General features: G+C 37.4%; 5 protein-coding genes across 5 annotated transcripts; 1 reads left to right on the top strand and 4 right to left on the bottom strand.

The window, feature by feature from the left end:
• The first annotated feature begins 219 nt into the window (after window positions 1–219).
• Window positions 220–5117, top strand: LOC108652834 (uncharacterized). Its single transcript, XM_030387164.2, has 3 exons — window positions 220–633; window positions 2871–3645; window positions 4384–5117. Exons 1-3 carry the CDS (start codon window positions 289–291, stop codon window positions 5043–5045), a joined length of 1782 nt encoding a protein of 593 aa, XP_030243024.1. The 5' UTR covers window positions 220–288; the 3' UTR covers window positions 5046–5117.
• A 3567-nt stretch (window positions 5118–8684) lies between these two features.
• On the bottom strand, window positions 8685–10244 carry LOC108655129 (uncharacterized). The gene is made up of 2 exons (XM_018106845.3): window positions 9711–10244; window positions 8685–9651 (listed from the first exon to the last, which is right to left on the bottom strand). Exon 1 carries the CDS (start codon window positions 10042–10044, stop codon window positions 9757–9759), a length of 288 nt encoding a protein of 95 aa, XP_017962334.1. The 5' UTR covers window positions 10045–10244; the 3' UTR covers window positions 8685–9651; window positions 9711–9756.
• A 1489-nt stretch (window positions 10245–11733) lies between these two features.
• Window positions 11734–13197, bottom strand: LOC108655128 (uncharacterized). The gene is made up of 2 exons (XM_018106844.3): window positions 12390–13197; window positions 11734–12010 (listed from the first exon to the last, which is right to left on the bottom strand). Exons 1-2 carry the CDS (start codon window positions 13018–13020, stop codon window positions 11985–11987), a joined length of 657 nt encoding a protein of 218 aa, XP_017962333.1. The 5' UTR covers window positions 13021–13197; the 3' UTR covers window positions 11734–11984.
• A 1415-nt stretch (window positions 13198–14612) lies between these two features.
• On the bottom strand, window positions 14613–17375 carry LOC115563723 (venom serine protease). The gene is made up of 4 exons (XM_030387161.2): window positions 17120–17375; window positions 16627–17056; window positions 16394–16562; window positions 14613–15468 (listed from the first exon to the last, which is right to left on the bottom strand). Exons 1-4 carry the CDS (start codon window positions 17342–17344, stop codon window positions 15099–15101), a joined length of 1194 nt encoding a protein of 397 aa, XP_030243021.1. The 5' UTR covers window positions 17345–17375; the 3' UTR covers window positions 14613–15098.
• Window positions 17376–18334: 959 nt separating this feature from the next.
• On the bottom strand, window positions 18335–20845 carry LOC108652833 (venom serine protease). Its single transcript, XM_030387160.2, has 5 exons — window positions 20546–20845; window positions 20163–20487; window positions 19135–19233; window positions 18889–19054; window positions 18335–18804 (listed from the first exon to the last, which is right to left on the bottom strand). Exons 1-5 carry the CDS (start codon window positions 20771–20773, stop codon window positions 18414–18416), a joined length of 1209 nt encoding a protein of 402 aa, XP_030243020.1. The 5' UTR covers window positions 20774–20845; the 3' UTR covers window positions 18335–18413.
• Window positions 20846–21903: the final 1058 nt, after the last annotated feature.

Genomic DNA, 21903 nt, shown 5'->3' with positions numbered 1-21903 from the left:
GAAACAGAAACCGAAAACAAAAGCAAAGGCAAAGCGGTAGATGGTAAAACGAAAACATTTTGATACCCACTTGCACTTTCCTTCAATTAGTTTGTTTGTTTTTGATTTTTTTCTCGTGTTGGGTTTTGCTTTCGTTGGCGGCTCTTAATACCCTAATTATCGCATATTTAAGCCGAGCCGCAGGCAGTGGGCGTGGGCGTGCTGGCGCTGAGAAGCTTCCAATTATGGTGCGGCTCGCGTGACTGTCAGCTGTCAGCGCTCCAGCGCCATGGCCAGCGGCAAATCTCGATGAAAGGCGCCGTTATGTTGGCGGCCAGCCATCAAGATATTTGGGCTTTTGAATTCTTAAGTCGCTGTCGCTGGGGCGTCTCAGTCAGTGCGACGCTGAACGTTGACCAGATCATGTGGCGGCATCCGAACCGTATGTGCTGGCTCCTGCTGGGCCAAGTAGTTGTTGCTCTGGCTGTCTACGAGCAGTGCAACCATCAGCTGGAGCTGCAGGCGGGCCAGAAAATCTACATCAATTCGCCCTACTATCCTGCCCAATATCCGGCGGGCAGCTCCTGTCGCTATGCGCTGCAAGCGCCCAAGGATCATGTGCTGCAATTCAAGTGCGATCTCCAGCTGCAAACGGTGGGTGGATTCAGTGCGGGGCTGAACTTGTGAAAGTGCTAGTGATCTTATGCTGAGAATCGTAATTAAAGTGAATGCAGTGAGAGTGTGTGAGGTGATGTAGAGGATAATCAATGGGATATCCTGAGTTCGTGTCAGCGAAAGTTTGTGTTGTGATGCTAATAGAAACTTGAATATGCAACTTTAAGGCACAAAGATTACTAAAAAATGATCAGTGAAATATAAACTTGTTTTAAGAACTCAACTGCAGCACAGAATATTAATTGTGATTTTGTTTTTGTGAATTTTTAAAATATTCCTAAATAATGTCTTATATGGAGACAATTCTAAATAAAAGCATTTATGGGCTTAATAAGAGCTATAACATTTGAAAGAATTTTAACAAAAACTCTGAACTTCAGCGACAGTTCCTGCTAAATTGACTCTTTCCTCAATTCGCCTCTCGCAGTTAAGTAAACTGTGATCTGCGAATCGTCTTCCGTTTTATAATCACAGTGAATTCAGCTGGATATCACATTTTTGTCCAATTATTTATGTGGGTACTTTTTCAGTTAAGCATGGCCAAAGAGCCTTTGAGTTAGATAAAAAAAAGAAAACATTTCAACGTGATTGCTGTTTAGCAATTGCTTTAGATCAGGGATATTACTAGAGATAGCTTTTAAAAATGAAAACAAACTATGCAAAAAAAGTTTTATTTATTTATTTATGTATTTATTTTTTCAGTTAAAATATAACTGTATCGCTTTTAATTATTTAATTAATTATTAAATAATTTTTTATATATTTATTTAATTATTCGTTTATTTATTAATGTATTTATTTTAGCAGTTTAAATAGAATTTGTATTGCTTGTAATTAGTTAATTAATTAATTAAGTTAATTCATTAATCAACTAATTATTCAATTAATTTTTATTTTATTTTTTATTTATTTATTTTTTATTTTATTTATTTATTCTTTTGATTAATTATGTATTTATTTATTTATTTTTTTATTTATTTATTTATTTTATTTTTATTTAATTTTGTTTAATGAAATGATTTTTATATTTTATTAAATGCATTCGGCTGCATTTGGTAACATTTTAAATTAGTTTTATATTAATTTTTTTTTTTTTTTTATAGATATGCATATACTATATTATAACAATCATATAACTTCTATAATATACAACAAATATCAAATATATACCGATAGCAGCTCTTCAAAACGCAACCTCTTCTCCTCATTCAGTTTCCATTTCAAGTTCCATACTTCCATTCACATTCAATTTTTGTACAGGATATCTTATTGTCATGCTTCGTTAATCCGTTAATTGTTGCACAATTGTTATACCCTGAACCCATTGAAAATGGGAAATCAGGGTATAATGGTTTTGTTAAAAGTATGTAACAGGCAGAAGGAGGCGTGGCAGACCCCACAAAGTATATATATTCTTGATCAGGGCGACGAACTGAGTTGATTTAGCCCTGTCCGTCTGTCTGTCCGTCCGTCCGTCCGTCCGTCCGTCCGTCCGTCCGTCCGTCCGTCCGTCCGTCCGTCCGTCCGTCCGTCCGTCCGTCCGTATGTATGAACGCGTCGATTTCAGAAGATATAAGAGCTAGAGACTTCAACTTTTTTTTAAAATGTCCGTATATGTCACGCGCAGATCGAGTTTATCACTAAAAAACGATAACTCATTCCGATACTTTTTTATCGATAAAAAACCTTATCGAAGATCAGTTTAAAAATTATATCTCCTACATCTTTCAAGCTAGAGTCTCCAAATTTAAAATGTATATTAAGATGAAATTTATACAATTTCGGTTTTTGTTAAAATTTACCCCCCACCCCTAAATCCACCCCCTCACCCTCATCTTTGTAAAAGTCGTATATCAAATACTAGAGACTTGTCCTTCGGTATACACATACATTTAAATATTATAATTATATTCTGAAAGTTTCATTACGATCGTACGTCTAGAAATTAAATTATTCATCAAATAAGTTCTCCTATTATTGCCACACTGCAGCGCAACCCAAGCGCAATCGCAATGTGTGTGTTTGTTTGTATGTGTATGTGTGTGCGTGTGTTTGTTTGTATGCGTGTGTGTGTGTGCGTGTATGTGTGCTAATTATTATTGAAATATAAGTTCCTTGTGGGGTTCAGGGGATCTCGTAGTCGAGCAGTCTCGACTAGAGCTTTCTTACTTGTTTTTTCTCTCTCTTTATGTTTTTTATTCTTTGCTGGCTCACAGCTGGTGAAGGACACGCGCTGTCGCGCTGAGGTGTTTCACTTCAATGCCGAGGGCGATGAGCTGTTGACGAGCTCCGAATACTTTTGTGGCGTTGGCAAGTTTGAGCGGCAAAGTTTTCTGAATCGTGCCGTGATTTCGTACATATCGCAGCGAAAGGAGGTGCCAAAGTTAAGGGATAAGCTGCCAACGCGAATCACAAGCCCCAACAGGACCAGCACGACTACAACAACAACAACAACGACAGAGGCAATCCCATTGGAGCTGGTTGAGGATGAGAAGGAGGCGGACGAGCAGTATGAAAATGTTGATGCTGATAATGATGATGATGCCGCTGATTCTGTTGCTGATGATGATGATGATGATAACTTTTCGAACGAGGTCCTGCACGTGCTGCAGGATGTGGGCGTTAGCGATGCTCTGGCTTACGTTGCCTCGCTGCTCTACGATGAGTCCAACAATGGTCGTCGAATTGGCAGCACGCCCGCCTCAGCTAACTTTGCCCAGTTGCCCGGCCGCACTGCACAGGCTTCCGCAAAACGTGCCAAAATTCTGCCCATTTATCCCCTGGCCAGCTCGGCGGCGGCGGTGAAGGCGGGCGGCGGTGGTCGCTTCTCGTGCCTCGTCGAAGCCTTAGCGCCTAATTGCAACTGCGGCTGGAGCCTGACACAAAGAATCGCCAGTCCAACAAACGACGAGGCTTCGCTGCACGAGTTTCCCTCCATGGCCGGCGTGCTGACCAAGAAACAGGGCAAGGTGTTCTGCGGGGCAGCAATCAGTAAGTGAAAAACAATAATTGAAGTAACATAAATAAATAATAAATAAATAAATAATAATGCAACTTACAAAAAATAAAATTTTTAATAATAATAATTAAAATAAAAAGAATAATTTTAAAAATATAAAAGTATTCCTCCTAAAAAAAACATAAAAATAAAACAAACAAATTAAATAAATATATAAAAATAGTAAACATATAATAATATAATATAAATAATAAAATAATAATAAATAATAAAACAAATAAGTTAAATAAATATATAAATATAATAAATATATAAATATATAATAATATAAAATAAATAAATTAAAGAAAAAATTAAAAATTAAAAAAAAAAACTAAATATAGAGACAACAAATATAACAAACATAAGTATATCTCGTAAATTGAAATTAATTAAAATAATAGTATTATTGAAAAAAAATAAAAATAAAAACTATATAAATAAATAAAATGAATAAGAAGTAAAATAAATAACGTAAGTATTTATCTTAAATTAAAAAAAAATATTATTATTAAAAATCAGTAATTATAATTGCATATAATTGCAAATAATTAAAATAATAATTAAAAATTTAAAAAATAATAAAATAATACATATGTAAATTAAACCCTTTTCATTCAAAAGCTTTGCATTAAATTTATTTGCATTAGTAGAGCTAAATCTTTTAATCGATATCATACAGAATCACAGCATCTCTAACAACTTCTTCTCTTCATTTCCTCCTCTCCCAGTTCATCATCACTATCTGCTCTCGGCTGCCCACTGTTTCCTCAGTCCCGAGACGAGCCACGCCTCCCAGCTGCGCGTTGTGGTGGGCGAGCACGATCTGTCGAGTGTCTACGAGACGTTCTACACACGTCTCTACGATCTGGATGCACTGATACCACACGAGCAGTTCAGCCAAGCAAACGGTCAAATGAGGAACGACATCGCCCTCCTGCGCACCCGCACGCCCATCCTCTTCAATCGCAGTGTGGGCCCGGCCTGCCTGCCCCTGCAGCCCGCTGCGAACGGCAAAAAGCTGCCGCTGGTGGGGCAGCAGCTGGTGGCTGCCGGCTGGGGCACCACCTCGTACGGCGGTCCACAGACGCACCGACTGCTCAAGACGACGCTGGACGTGATCGGCGCCGAACAGTGCCGCAATTCGCTCAGCCAGGGCTCTGTGCCGGCGCACAGCTTCTGCACCTACAGCCCCGGCCGGGACACGTGCCAATACGACTCCGGCGGAGCGCTGTACGAGCGCAGCAACGGCCGCCTCATGGCCGTGGGCATTGTGAGCTACGGCTACGCCTGCGCCACGCAGCAGCCGTCGGTGAACACGCGCATCGCCTCCTTCATCAAGTGGATCAGGGCCCAGACGCCAGAGGTGGCTTACTGCCTGAAGCAAATATAAAGGGACTCATAGAGAGGAAAGAGTTTTATATAAGAAAATGAACTTATTTGTGTATATTTATAATAAAGGGGATGTAAAAGAACTCAGAGCTGTTCCTATTGTATCAGCCAATTATCCTAATCCTATGAAATATTGACTGCTGCCATATCGAACTACGAGTATGCAGATGATTATGCTTGCACTCCACCCTCTCATTGCACATCCTCCTGGATTCCAATCAACTCCAGCTACTTGCCGTCAAGTGGGTGTCAAGTTTGGCGCTATGCTTGAATGGTCTGTCAACAGGCGCAGCAGCAGCAGCAGCAGCAGCCAATTGACTCATCAATCATGAATGAGAATCTTAACGCCTCGCTGGCGCTCTATGCCCCGACGCAGATTGCAATTAAGCGCAAATGTCAACTAATTAACCTCAATGGCTGCTGGCAATGCCAGAGACAACACTCAATCCCCTTCTCTCGCTCTCTCTCTCTCTCTCACTTTGCCTTCCATCTCTCTCTCACTCTCTCTCTCTTTCACTCGTCCTGCTTCGCTTCTGATGTTGTGTCAATAAAAATGCTGCATTTTTGCAATTTTGTTGCTTTCTACTGATTCGTTTGGCTTTCGTTTTTGTTGTGTTCCTTTTGCTGGCTGCCTCGCCATGCGGCGATGTCGTCGTCGTCTTCCTTTCAAATAAATAATTAAACGTTTGCCATAACATATGAAGCATGCTTTTAGGCTTAAAGGCAATACAAATCGTCTGCCAGTCACTGTCTATGCGGTCGCTGCCATTTTTTGTGTGCAGCCCCTCAGCCGACGATTATATTTGTATTTGGATTTGTATTTTTTATTTATATCGAATGCTCTAACTGCAGACATTGTGAAAGCTTATTGAGATGTGTAACATAGTTTCGCACTTCTATGAAGCTTATCATAAATTTATGAAATACAGAAATATTTTTATGAATATAAAATTATATAATTCATTTATTCTAAATAATATATTATATTAAATATAATTATATTAAAGAGAAAATTGTAGGAAGTTTTTGAATAATGAAAATACTAAGAAAAAAAAATAATCAAATTCGTAAAAAAAAAAAAATTTTAAAAATAAATAAATAAAAATAACATATAATAAATAGTAATAATAATAATAAAAATAAAATTAAAAAATAAGAAAAAAAAAAAATAAAAAGCATATAATAAATAAAAATAATATTTAAAAAATGAGAAAATAAATAAAGTACATACAAAATAAATAGCAATAATAATAATAAAAATAAAATTTAAAAAATAATATAATAAATAAAAAAAAATAAATAAAAAAAAAATATATATGAAATAAATAGTAGTAATAATAAAACAATAATAATAATAATATATTTTTTTATTTTTTACACCTTCTGGCAGTTGGAAACTGTTCTTTATGATATATAAATTTTTTTTATATTTTGTAAATTTTAGTTAACATAAAATATGAAGTTTCTATCTCAGTTAGAGCTCATCATACTGAGACGACTCTCACTGTCACATTGCTTCCGCAAGTGCATTTCCATATTCGGCTTGTTTTTTCATCTTGTTGTCTCTTTTGTTTTCTTGCATGTTTATTTCTTTTCGCATGCTGGTCTAGCTGCAATGCACTTTTCAATACCCAGTCGCATATGCGAGCAGCCTCAGTGACTCCCCCGTCCGGCTAAGCTGTCCGTTTTTGAGGCTTTGCCTGCATTCGGGTGCCGTTGCAGTGCAAGAGTATAGGCGGTTCTTCTTCTTCCGCTGCCCCCCCTCTCTCTCTCTCTCTCTCGCTCTGTGCTTGTTTTGTTTCGGGATGTGGCACATGTCTGTGCCGCTTGTGCCTTGCGAGGCTCGTCTGGTCGGCTCTGTTGTTCAATTTACGTAAAACGCGGCAACGTCAACTGCAGTCGGCGGCATCAAGTGTTGCGCCCCCTCTCCACCCCACACAGATGGGCGTGGCACTAGGCATAGAAATCGCTGGCATAGACTGGAGGCACTAATTGAAAAGCAGCATCCACTAACGCCAACAACGGCAATGGGCTGAGCTGGCTCTGGGGAGATGCAGTTTTTTTTAACTACAGTGAAGACTGCTTAGCGCGGATTCAATTGCATTCATTTATAGTTGACGAAGTGACAAGGGATGCATGTGTTTAGGTAACTGAATATATATAAGCATATAAATGTTTATGGAAATTTAGCTACCTCTCTCTGTCCCCCTCTCTCTCTCCCTTCACTGTAGGAAGAAAGCGCATTCGCTGTTTTCTCTTCTGCTCTCTCTGAATCGAAACGTTTTCGAATTTCCTTTGCATACTTTTGTGCTGCATTTGATTACAAAATGGCGTCGCTGTTGGGGGCGTGGCACCCACACTGCTGTCGTAATACGCGCCTAAGCATTGGCATTTAGTTTTCGTTTTTGCTGCGCTGCGGCCGCTCCGAAAACTATGCAACGCGAAACGCAGCGGCAAGTGCGGCAAGCGCCTGGACTTTGACTATTCATTAGCGTGTGTGCCAAACTCTAACAAGCTCAAAAAGCAATTTGCAAGAGGCAGCTAAAAATTGGTAAAAATATCGACATGTCGGCTCATGGAATTGACGTTTTATAGGGCCAACGGGTGCTGGGTGGGCTCACTTTGACTGGTTGGGTGGTGCACGTTACATAAAACCACGCGTCGCACAAAAGCCGCCAAATCGTTGTACACAAAACACCGAAATACAAAATGGCCGCCCTATCAATATACAAGTGGAAATGATGGCGGTTCCAGCAAGAGAAATCGCCAAAAGTTGGCAAAATTTGTGTGAATATTTCAATAATTAAATTAATTTATAATTATTTATTATTTTATTATTATTATTTTTATTATTTTATGGGCCTCACTTTGGCGAATTTCCTACGATTCGCAATGTTTGGAATGCTTTGTTGGCACATTTTTTGTGCTGGCGAATTTTTTGAGATTTTTTTGTTTTTGGTTTCATGTTTTTTTATCGGCCACATTGTGTGGTCAGAAATTAGCTGCGCTTTGTTGTCCACCTAGTAGGCCAATTAAATCCGTTCACATCAATAAAAACATTGCGAAATGCCTGTTTGGCCTTTTAGTTTCATATTTTAGCAACAAAACAAATTATCACGTGGCCGCTGTAAGCAAAGCACTTTGGTTTTTCGTTTCGATATTGATTTTGTTTGAGTAATTGAAGAGCAGTTGGCATACGATATATAAATTCATTTCGATTTTTATTTTTTTAATAATAAAAAATATTTGTTGAAGCTTACTTAATTTTAAATGAGTTTAAATAAATACATATATATTTTTTTAATTTTTTAAAATTGTTAAAAACGTTATATTAAAATATATTAAAATAAAATAAAATCATTATGCAGGCTTACTATAAAATCTCCCTTTAATAATTAACATGATTTGAGCTCGTGTAAAACTAATAAATGATATATAATAAAATAATGTTCTTTATAAAATATCTGATTATTATAAATAAATATTTAAAAAAATTATATTTTAAAAGCTAAAAAACATTACACTTTACTTTATATTATATATGATACAAAGAAAATTCTATAATATTTGGTAGCTTTTAAAATTTGGATAATGAATATGCCTATGAAAATGTAGGTTAAGTAATAAAAACTTCAATATATTTGATAAATCAATTTGATTGTTTTATAATTATAAATAAAAAAAGATTCGTAATGTTTGCACATGAATTTCCATAAATGAGTTACATCGAAAATTGATTCTTAAGTTTGTATCTCATGCGTCTGGTGAAGTAGAATCTGTAGCTAATGTCGGTTTTGTCTACAGCACCTTTTGCGGACTCCCATCAAATTGTGCTCTAGACAAAAGAGCACACTCGCATTACATTGCATACTTTCCCAGAATCAGCTTCCGCCTGAACTCGGCCCAGCGATATTTGGCGTTCTTTGACATGAACTCATTGTTTAGCGGATGCCTGTGACATGTGTCCTTGCGCCTGGCCACCTTCTGGCCGTTGACATACTTCACTGGGGGTATCTTGTTGAGCATCCACTTTTTAATTATTGAATTACTGTGCATCCTGCGAATCGATTCGGCTGCCTGGTTCACCTTCGCCTCGAGCAAGCTCACGTTCTGCCCACATGAGCAAAGTGTGGAGGTTGCCTTGCGCATCACACTTGAGCAATTGCGATGAATCACGGACATTTTCTGTTGTGTCCAGAGTAAATCGGAATTTGGAATTTAGGGTTTGCCGAAAAAACTCTGAGAATCGAACACAATCTAACGGCTAACTTTACGAAACTGTTGCTGTCGCTGTATTTATCATGACATACTATAAATTGACTGTACGCCTTTTCAGTTGATGTTTAAATCTTTCATAACTCTATATATGTATTGAACACGTTGAAATTTGGCTCATGAAAATAAACTTAATGAATTTGTTTTTGCAATTGTTTATTCGATCTGTTACCAAATAGCCTTCAATGCATAGTTTTCCAAATCTCTGTTTACTGACTGGTTACTATGTTCAAATTTTGTTTTCAGTATATTTGTATTCTTATTTTAGGAATAAAGTAGGTGAACACGCTTTCGACTGTTATTCCTCTCTTATAGTTCAAGGTTAGTGAATGCTATTGAAGGTCAGTTGATTAAAATGAATTGAGCTCAAGGCGCAATAAGTGATACGCACTCTTATACTCTCCAAGTTTGCAAGCTTCTGAGTCTACCATTACCACTTATATATCATGTGTACCATATATCATGCGTCGACGAAAATCGGCCCAACGATAACGGGCATTCCAGTGCGAGAAGTTCTCCTTCTCCTTTTTGATTTGCTGTTGATGGTTCTTGAAATTCTTGACATAGGTCGACGGTGCATGATGATACTCTGGATTGGGCTCGCGGCGCTGCTGGATAATGTGCTTCTTTATAACGGATTGCGACATGGGCACCTTCTGCTGGGGCAGCTCACACTTTTGCCGGAGCAACGATCTTTTAAATACTGAAAGACTACGACTTGACATTGTGATCAAATTTGTAAGTTAAACACTCGCTCTTTTTTTTTGCACTTTTAGTTGCACTAAGTTAGTTGTTTTATGCGTGATTTGGATGCGACACAGGACTGATAAGCTACCGAATATGTGTAATAGTTGAAAATAAATCAGGTATTTAATGCTCGAACGACATATGAAACTGAGGCAACACTGATTCGGCTGTAAGAGTAACAGCAGCACTCATATTTGGAGATACTATGTGGCGATTATATTTTAAATGGCATTGAATACTTCAAATTACCAAAGACGATATATAATATTAAATAAATTTCTCTAAACTTTAATTCTTAATTTCTTGTAGTTTATATTATGTGTCATATCAGTTATGTGGACATATCATGTTTATTTCATCCGTGTAGCTTTGATAATATTCCACAAACGCGAAACAGAAACTCGTTACAGAGTTTTTTAAAGATCTTCCAGAGATTGTGCCTAATAACCCCATAGAAAGGACGAATATATGCTTCTGGGCTTACTTTATGCAGATAGTTGTTGGCTTGATTCTCTTAGCATCAGTATATGCAATTATTTTAAGTTTATTCCTTTCGCAACGGGACTTTTCTATAATTTAGACAAGGCTTGACTGTTGTCTTTTATTATTATTTGTGAAGAGCTCTTAGCCCGCTTTTGTGCTACTTAACACGCAAGTTCGCTCTTCAGAAACTAGCGACATACTTTGTTATATTTTCCGTCTTTTTTTTGAGCTCTCTCAATATGGCAAAAGGCAACAGCAGAAGCAGAAGCAGCGGCTACAGCAAAAGCAACAGCAGAAAGTGGCTGAAGAAAGGACCGAATACAAATAAGAGTGCACTCAAGTAATACGCTTCATAATTTTTATTGTCAAGCCTTTTGGGGTTTGAGCTCTTGGCGTCGTTGTTGGCCCACTCGACAACAAAAGCTGCCCAGCGCTTGGCATAAAAGAAAAACAATAAAACAGAAAAGCGGGCGAGGCAGCGAGAGAGAGAGAGAGGGAGATAGAGAAAGAGAGGCGCAAAATGAAGTGCCACGGCTGGCAACAACACAGATTGCAACAAAGCAGAACAACACTTTTTTTCAAAGCAGCATAAATTTTATAATATACAAAAAATCAATGGGGGAAAAAAAACATAAAAAAGAGTACGCCAAAGGATTATACGGGCTGGCAGCGAGGTCCAACGGTCGAGCGTTCAGGACACTTCTTATGCAAAGCACTGTGGCCCACTAGCAGGAGCAGCAGCAGCAGCAGGAGTAGGGGCAGCAGGAGCAGCAGCAGCATCCCTCCCGTTATGCGACGTGCTGCACCCTTTTTGGCCAAGTCATGCAATTAACTTGGCCCGGCAAAATGCTCTGATTTCATTTTCGTGTTCATTGTTTTTGTTAAGTTGTTGCCATTTCTAGTGCTTTGTGCGAGTTAATTTAGAGTTTAATGCATATACATACATACATATATTTCTATATAAAATCTGCAATTCATTTTGAGTTTGCCACTTGTTGGCGTAATTAGTCGCGACTGCACTTTGACTTTGCCTTTGATGTTGTTCGTGCTAAATTGGGCCAAGTACTAGAAGCGGCCCACTTGACCGAAGAGCTCATAATTGTTTAATTATAGCATATTCGGGCTGGAGTAATGCAGGGATGGGGGAGCATAGAGCAAATGCTTTAAATGATAACAGCAACAACAACAATTCATAAATCATTATATATATATATATATAATAAGCAAACTGTTTTTTTTTTCTTACAATAAACAAAAAAACTGCTCTTAACTTAACTTCTGATAAATTCTGAAAACTTCTGGTTCTCTCACTTTCTTCTCTTAACTTCACTGTGGAATTTTGATGCAGGGCGAGCGCGGTTCCCTGAGTGGTTCCTCAATTCTCAGTAGCGCTTGATGTTTTCCTAGACACCCAGTCGCTTGAGACTATCTTATTCTATTTGAAGTGACTCTCTTCGGTAACTGGAATGGCAATATATATAAAATATTAATTATGTTTCGAATCGTATGCAAATGATGTTTGTTTGTTTACAGCTTACTCAGCGGCTTCTGCCAAACAAAGAAATAATATTGAATACAAAGAAAAAGATTTTATTTTTCGTTTTTCTAGTTTATTTGCCTAACAATTTCCTTTATTTGTCTTTGATCTTTGCTGGGGCATTGTCAAGTATTATATGTATGTAGGAAATTTTCGATTTTCGAATCCAATAAATAACAGCATGCAAGAGTTAAATTTTTGTTGTAAAACTAATTGGTAAAACCGAAATTTAGGGTAAGCCGTAAGTAAGCTCTGTGTCTGTGTACCTTGCGGCAGCACAATATTGTGTTTAATAGCCTGTACCTCCATATATCATACGATGACGAAACGCGGCCCAGGTACTTCTGTGGTTGTTATACGTTGAATAGGGCGCGATCACTTTTTTTGAAAGCGCCTGCTGATGAGACGTTCGCTGCCTGGTCACCTGCGATAGCAGTTCCTGATCAGCTTTACGCTGGAGCAGTTGGTCATTGTCCTTGTCAATATTTCCAAAGATTACGTCACGCACAGTGCCCACCTCCACGTCCTCGTCGCTCTCGTCGCTCAAATCCTGCTTCTCGTCGGAGTGGGTTTCGCTCTGCGCCCATGCCGCTTGCTGCTGTGCCGCGGCGACTGGGCTCCGTCTGGACTTTGCGTTCCTTTGCGCAATCATGCTGTTGCGTCGGGGCGTAGCGCCCGTTCTTCTAGACAAATGCATTCGCATGCTATTCGTGCCAAACTGTCTGAAGTTGTTCCAGTCGCGCTTCTGCTGCGCCAATTGAGCAGCGGCGAAGCTTTCCTCGCGCTCTGGCCAGGATCGCTTGTCGCTCAGCTTCATGCTCATTGCCAATGCATCGTAGCCTTTCTCCAGCAGTGCTCCGCTACTATATTGACGCCGACACATCTGAAGAGTGCGGGAGACACATTTCGCAGTCGATACGCTCCGTGAGGTCATTGCCGAAAATGTTTAACTAAAACTTTTGGGGGATACAAATTTATAAATAAATATTTTTCACCTACTTCTGGGCAGATATTTTAAAAAACAATTTTTATACTTTCGAAAAATGAAATTTTGTCAGTCTATGTATGACGAGAAGTGAGGCATTAAAATATAAGACCTACAATTCAATATCTTTATTCTTAGTGACATTGAAAGCGGTGAGTGCTTAGATATATATATTTTAATAAAATATGGATACAAAGGCATCAAAAGCCAACATCTTGAAATAGGATGCTTTAAGGATGGGATGCTTTTCATTTAATAAATCGGTGAATATATTGAAAATGAGAAGAGATATTGGTAAATTCTTAGGCTTGAATATGTCTCGGTCTTGTCCTAATATCTTTTTAGGAACATTATTTATATTTTATAGAAGGGCAACTGAATATTACAGAGTATATTATTACGAACTGTAATTAAAATGTTTATTTTTATTTTAAATAAATATATATTTTCACAACATTCAACACTCATTCCCATAAACGTAATCGATTTCCCCATTCAAACACTTCCCAGAGTATAAGATCTTTGCTATATCGAAGCTGAACGCCACTTCTTGTTATTTATTTATTTATTTGTGTATTTATTGCCAGCAGAATTCAATTAAAAACCTACTTGAGCTGCGTTCCAAACAAATTACAAATACATGCACGACAATGCAAAAATATTCTCCCCCCCTAGAAAAAACAATTTGCCTCGTCGCATGAACAATTTATTAATTCAGCAGCAGGCAACAGACGCAGCAGGCGCTACGTTTAGGGCTGGAATCATTTTTTGGCTTGCAGGCTTCAAGGCCTATGCAAAATTTAACGCAATTTTCAGATAACATAAAGCCGGCAACAACAACGTCGCCGAGAAATTGAGTTAGCACACAATTACAACAACAATTATGAGTTGCATTTTACAATAAATGCAAATACAACAAACAAATGTAAATAACAGAGCGAATGGTGAATGCACTGCAATGCACATTGAGAAATCTAGATGAGATAATGTTAATTATATATATTATATTATTATATTATATATTTTATGTATACTATTTTTTATTATAGAAAGAATTAAAAGAAAAATATATATTTTTGAGTTATTTAAATTATTTATTTAAATTTATTTATTTAAAAAATTTTAAATAATATATTTCAGTTTTATATATTCATTAATCTAATGCTAGATATAATATTGCATTGCATTTGTATTATTAAAATTTAATTTCAAAAAGTTTTCTTTTTTTTATTCAGTATTTACATTATTAGCTTCTTAACATCCAGTCGTATATGACTATGATCAGTCTTATTTTATAAAAAAAATAAGAAAGCATTAAAACAAAATGTTTGAGTATAGCTCATAAAATGAATGGAAATATTAAACATTATTAATAAACATTAAGTTGAATTATAATTTTTTTAATTATTAATATAACTTTAAATAAATTATTTTTGACCATAGTTGGATAACTTCAAAGGCAAAATAGAACATCATATTATTTTTATTTTAATTATTTGTATTTATCATATCATAATTTATTGTAATAGCAATATATAAGTTTCATAAATGTATTTTTATAAAATATTTCCTTAGCAAAACACCTAGTTTAAGCTAAAGTACTCGTCACAGGTTAGTGTATAAAATGTCAGTAAATTTGATTGTAGTTGGTAAGAACTATGCACAGTGCTGTAGGCTGCAATGCTGGATGTTGTTGGAAAGGGTGAGAGAAGGAGGGGGACTGCAAGTTTTGTGCGTTGTTTAAAATGTAGGCAAAACATGTCACAGCATTTTAATTTAAATGCAAATTAAGGCTTTTGTCAACACTCGAAGACTGGAAATTGAAGAAGAAGCGACAGCAGCAACAACAACAACAACAACAACAACAACAACAACAACAACAACAACGATGGCAACTGGCAGCTCAAGAAACTGCTGAGGCATCAAATGGCTTCAAGGCCAACACCCAAAGAGCTGTCTAGCAATTGTCAAGCTTCTGCCAGCAACTGACATCATATCACATTGCAGTCCATAAACACCAGCCATTCCTAGCGGGCACACACCGTGCCGCCCAAGTAGCGCCAGAGCCAGTCCAGATGGCCTGAGATGCGAGTGTTGACGCCGATGCCATAGCGCTGGCCACAGGCGCGTCCATAGCTGATGATGCCCAGCAGAAACATGCGGGATCGCTGACGCATGATCACCGGGCCGCCTGAATCGTACTGGCAGGAGTCCTGGCCCAGCCCCAAGTAGTCGTAGGTGCACACCTGATTGCCGGCTATGGTTAAATTATAGCGTGTACTGCAGTCGGCATTCGCAATGGTCATCAGGCTGGCCTTTTGCAGGGTGTTCGACTTGGACATGCCAAAGCCCAGAGTACCCCAGCCAGCAATATCGACAATCTCGTAGGTTTCCGCTCTAAGGGAGTTAAGAGAGATTTATGCACATTAATCATGGTCATAGTCGAGGTGCTACCAGTTCTTGGTAATAATATAATTTTATGACAATAATAATAATGTTTTCCCTTTACTTAGTAGGCGCAAAGTGAAGATAAATGCTTTAAAGTCTCTTTATGGCTGCATAAATTAATAGTTAATTCTTCATTTCACTTTAGGTGTGTTACTTAGGCGTTACTTGGTTTCGAGGCCAATGAGATAAGCTATGAGACAAATTTAATAAGAATGCTAAAAAAGTTAGCTTTGAGTTTCTTTCAGGCAAAAGAAAATATTAAAAAAAAATGCACGCCATAATTTACTGAATAATTTGATCTTACTTCGATTAAAATGAAATTTAGAATCCTTAAAAAATGTTTATAAAATATGCAAAGGTTAATTTTCTTAATAATTTGAGATTACATCGATTAAAATAATGTTTAAAATCTTCAATAAATATTTATAAAATATGCACTGAATAATTTAGTTAATAATTTTATGCTAGTTCATTAATATGAAATTTAAAGTTTACAAAAATATTTATAAAATATTCACTGAATTATTTACTTAATAATTTGAGTCTTCTTCAACTTATGATTTTACTACCTCAATGTAATCTGTCTTTAAAACCTTTGCAATAATATGTGAATATGGTATAGTAGTATAGACTCATATATGTATATGTACCACAGATAATATCGTTTGTTGTATTGTTGTGTATATTTTAATTTATCATAAGATAACCATCAGAAATATTAAGGAATATATGTATATCGCAAAGCATTATGTAAGGTATTGTGTGAGATACATGAACAAATGCAAAATATAATAGTAATTAAAATATAATAGAAATTATATTCTTGACCATTTATCCCCCTATATCAATCTCTTAAAACATAATTAGTACTCACTGTTGTGTTTGTCCAAAAGGCAGACAGATGGGCGCCACGCCGCGTGAAAATTCGATGGTTGTGGCCGTGCGGAGCAGAGCGATATCATTGGCGTCGCCAATGCTGCTGTAGGCTGGATGAGGGATAATGCTTTGTATGGCATATTGAAGAGCGAATATCGACTCGCTGGCTTCATGACAAAGAGAGAATATAGAGAGAAGAGAGCGATAAACTGGCTGCTGAGCTGCACTTACTGCTGGTGAGATCGTGCTCCCCGACTAGCGCCACAATACGACTGGGCGATCGCTGGGCCATGCAGTGCGCTGCGGTGACTATGAAGCGATCGCTGACAATGCTGCCGCCGCAGAAAATGGGCTGATTGGAGCTGATGTCGCGTAGGCCCACGGTCGAGGGAAACTCGTGCTTGGTGGCCTCGACGCCGTTGGTGATGCGCGTCGGCTGGGACCAGCCGCAGTCGCAGGGCACTCGCTGTGCCACCGCCTGGCAGCTGAGCCGGGCCCGCTGCTGGGTGGCGGCACTGGTGGACTGGTAGGCCAAGGCGAGGCTCTGGTAGTTGGAGGTGCGACTCACTTGGCCCATGCGGCAAAATCGCTCGGCTTCGCGGAACTGAAAGTCTCCGTCACGTGAGATGAACAGAATCTTCGACTGACAGATGTCAGGATACTGAAAGCAGATCGAACTTTAATAGGCTGAACTACTGGAAGGTATTTCTTGACCATTTCTTACCACTTCGAAGCGACAGTTCACGTGGATCACATGATTGGGCGGTGCCTTCAGCAGGTAACGGCAGTTGCTGCCCGCGGGCAGCGCTCTTGGAAAATTGGCGCTGGTTATATTGATGGGCTGGTTGGTCTGCAGATTGTACTGCCAGCTGCAATGCTGCGCATCTGCCAGCGTAAGCAGCAGTGGCAGCAGCAGTAAGACTGAACTGGCTGATGGGAACCTCAACATTCTTAGGGAATACGATCTCAAGTACCCTAAACTGAGAGCTGCACTTGCTTTTATATATGACTTGGAAATCAGTTCTGATAATCTATATACATATATTTAAAATACATTATATAATGAATATATTATATGTCGTATTTAACAACATTTAAATATTATATTTTATCTTACATAAAGTCAATGAAAGTAGATTACCGAGTCAATGTCACATAACGTAATCGACTCTTGACTTTCGGCTGAAGGTTTTTAAGTTATCGCAAATAAGACATTGCATCTTAGCGCGACATGGAGAAGTAGGCGTATATATAATAAATATATTATATAATTTGACTCAATTTGAAACTCAATTTTGTAACAATTTAATAGTAAATATTTATTTCAAATAATGTCTGACTAATTTTATATATATATTTTATATATATATATATATATATATATATATATATATATATATATATATATATATATATATATATATATATTATTAATTAATTATTATAATTATTATATATATATATATATCTATATATATATATATATATTATATATTTAATTGCTAAAGAAATTAAGTATCAAATAATATGAATAAATAACCGCAAGGTTCTTTAAGGCTTTTATAAAATAGAAAAAAATTGTTTTCTATATTATTTTATATTAGTCATCAATTTAATAAATAATATAAAATATATTTTTAAATATTATTCAACTAAAATTTGTTTATACTGTGATGATATATTTCTAGAAACGTATGCGAATAATACTCGAATATGTTTCTGTTATATATATTTAGATTTGAGAGAAAAAAATGTATATTAAGTAATACGTAGAATGAAATGTTCCATAGTCAATTTTTATTTTATAAATTTTATTTATATTATTATTATTTTTTAAATAAAGTGAAGAGTCTATAAATCTTTATATAAATAATATATTTATACCTTATACAGCGCTAAGAATCGCTTGATATGAATAGAGAAAATATTATAGCCCGAATTACATTATTTTATTTATTTAATACATTTTGAATATTTTAGTTATCTTCGTTTGCCAGACATTTCATTTACATAATAAGTTATTGCATGGAGACCACACAAGTGGTAAGTCCCGTATTCTGGCGTATCCAGTTGACGTATGATGTGACGCGAGTGTTCACGCCCATTGCGTAGGAGGTGGAGGCGCAGGTTTTGCCAAAGCTGATGATGCCCACAAGGAATTGCTTGGAGAGCCGCTTGATGACCGGGCCGCCGGAATCGTACTGGCAGGAGTCGCGCTTCTGGCCCAGGTAGTCGTAGGTGCACATTTGGCCAGCGTTGATTACCGCATAGTTGTTGTAGTCCGTCTGGCAGTCCGGATTGCTGGCCACCATAAGATCCACCTTCTGCAGCAGACTGGCGGTGGGGCCGGCAAAGTAGGTGGTGCCCCAGCCAATCACATCGACGCCCTCATAGGCAAAGCTATTAGAACTGCACAGAGAATGAAACAGAATGAAGATTTGCTGAGGCACTAGAATCGTTTCTCTCTCTCTCTCTCTCTCTCTTTCTACTCACGTGCCAACAGGTGGCAAACAGATGGGACCCACGCCACGTGTCCACTTAATGTTCTCCGCTGTGATTAGCAAGGCGATATCATTCACAACGTTCGGCTCGTTTTGGTATTGCGGATGCCGCAGCATCTGCTGCATGGCATATTGAGTGTAGTACATGGAGCTGCTCGCTGTAGAATTTGATTTGATTTGATGTGAGGATTTATGTAGAACAAATTATGATAGAGCATTTATATTATAATTCACTTACGATTCTGCAGGTTGTTGGTGCCAACAATAGCCACAATGTTGGTGATCTGGCTAATCTGCAGAGTGCAGTGAGCAGCAGTCACAATATGACGATGAGAGACTGCATAAAAGTGTGGAAGATATTATAGGAAGTATAAAATGATAGTAAAATATTTAAGAATTTAAATGTGACGATAGGACACGTAGAAATAAATGTAAAAATGTCATAATATATAAAAATGTGTATTAGAGTTAATATTTTTTAAATATATAAGCAATCATGTAAATTTATATATATATAATAAATAATTAATTTTTAAAAAACAATTTTATGGTTATAGTTTTATAAACAAAATCATAGGCTGTTACCAAAAAATATTGTAAAATATATAGATTAATAGAAAATAAACATGAATGCAAAAGTTTACAAATTACAATGTGATGGTGCATAAAAATATAAAAAAAAATCAATGAGATGCTGCATAAAAATACATCAAAAAAATTACAATGCGAGGCTGCATAACTATATTAAAAGTATAAATATATTTTTATAAAATTCATAAATTATTAAAATCCTATTTTAATATCAATATATATATTTTAAAATATTTGTATAATGAATTCGTAAGGTAGAGACAAAGTGTGAATACACAAAATATTCGTTGATCAATCTAAAGAAAAACTTTTCAGTTGCAGCTCAGGTATTTCTGTGACTTATAAAGAAGCAACTAAATAGTGAATCCTTTTTTCTCTCATAATCCATTTTCGAACTGAATTCAAGAATTTACCCAATTAATCCTTCTAAACTTTACTTCATTCTCTTCCATTACCACCCAAGAAAGACTATCATATACCAAGATAGTTCTGTTAGGGTTTCTTTCTCTTTCAGAATTATTCTATAAAGCTGGATAATAATAATAGTCGATTCCACCCAATTGTTGCGTCATCCCTATGCAGGCTGCTCTCAAAAACTACTATCAACTTCCCTTGTTGCTATTTGGACTCCTTACGCTCCTCTAAGCCTCAGCCTCTTGATGCATTTCTACTTACCAATCGTACCGCCACAGAAAGTGGGCAGGTTGTTGGTGATGTCCTTGAGCGCGGCTATGCTAGGATATTCATTCGGCGCGGCATTCTGGCCGTTCGAGATGCGCGGCGATGCTGACCAGCCACAGCCGCAGTTTTGCTTCCTTACAGTCAGCTGGCATTTGAATCGGCCCGTGTTGCTGCTCGTTGAGATGTAGGCGAGGGTCAGTTCAGTGAAGAGCGATTCACGCTCGAGGTTGCCGCTGCCACAGAAGTTCTCAGCGGTGCGCATCAACAAATCGCCCTCAGTGTCCACCCAGAAGTTCTCCGTGGGACACTGGCCATTGCTCTGTAAATGTGATTGGCAGTCAGAGTGCGGCCACACAGGGCGTTGGCAGTCCGCTTACCGATGGCAAATTAAGGCTGCACTTTATGCTGATATAGTGGTCTAGCGGGGCCTTGAATTTGTAGCGGCACGAGGTGCGAGGCGGATAGTTATTGGGGTAGTAGGGCGATTCCAGGTAGGTGGTGCCCGCCTGCAGGTCATAGGAGGTGTCGCAGCCCTCGAAGTAGCCCCAAACAGCGGGCAGCGCCAGCAGGCAGCAGCTGGCCAAGATAAGGGAACGGCTCAGCATTGTGTGGCAAGACCTTTCGACTTCGATGCCAGCACTCAACTGGGCGAAACGCGACTGCCGCCCCCAACTAATACGAGTGGCGCAAAGGCACGCCAAATCCACAAACATTTTTGTTTTGGTTTATTGTGGCACAATTAACATTTCTGACAGCAGTTGATTAAACAACAGAATTATGGACGCGTTGCTCATACGCCGCGTGTCGCATTTTGTTGTTGCTCGGGGTTTTCATTTCAATGATTGCCACCTGCAGTTGTGCAAATATGTGTATCGGAAATGCTGCTTCGCCTCGACCTCCAATTGCAGTCGATTTTGAACTTGGCCGTTGGCTGTTGCCTATGGCTAATAATTTTACGACTTTAGCCGTCGTGCTATTCGCCCCGACTTAAATGTGTGACAGCTGATAAGAGCGCAGCAATTTACATTCTCTAACAAAAGCGGCGGGCGAGGGGTGTTTAAGAGCTTTGCTATACATAAAAATAGCTGGCAGTTCAATGTAGAGGATGCATTTTTATAATTCTAATCAAATTTATATATGCAAATAATTTATTTGTTTTTTTATTATTTATTACCTGACTTTTTTATTAGATTTACAACCATACAACAACTTTATTTGAGTAAACAACTTAAACTAAAAAAAATAAATAAATAAATAAATTATTAGTGATATATTATATTAAAATTTAAATACTATTATAATAATTAATTTATTACGATATATATAGTCGAACGTACAATAAAACAATATTATTCACAAATTTATTAAAAAATATAGTTTATTTCAATTTAGAAATCCTTACTGATTGAATAACCCATAGAATAGTTATTTTCAGAGCAATTCATTGGAGCTACTGTAAGAAAAACTACAGAGAAAACGCGATTAAGATAAGCTTCGTGACAAAAACAAATAGGCAATTTAAATAATGAATTCTAATTAAAAAGTAAATATTTAAAAATGGCATAAAAAAGATAGAAAAGACAAAGAGAGAGAGAGAGAGAGAGAGAGAGAGAGAGAGAGAGAAACGCCAACGTCGAGGCGTTTTGTTTAAACAGATTTAAATTGACAATAACAATGTGAGACTTAATTACCTTCTTATCAATGCGTAAAACAAGAAAGTTAAACAAATTTCTTG

The sequence above is a fragment of the Drosophila navojoa genome, chromosome 5 (genome assembly GCF_054131105.1).
Source record: "Drosophila navojoa isolate 15081-1374.11 chromosome 5, UAZ_NAV_1.0, whole genome shotgun sequence".
NCBI classification, from domain to species: Eukaryota; Metazoa; Arthropoda; class Insecta; order Diptera; family Drosophilidae; genus Drosophila; species Drosophila navojoa.
The sequence above is the reverse complement of the archived record's forward strand: the minus strand, read 5'-3'. Positions and strand labels throughout refer to the sequence as shown.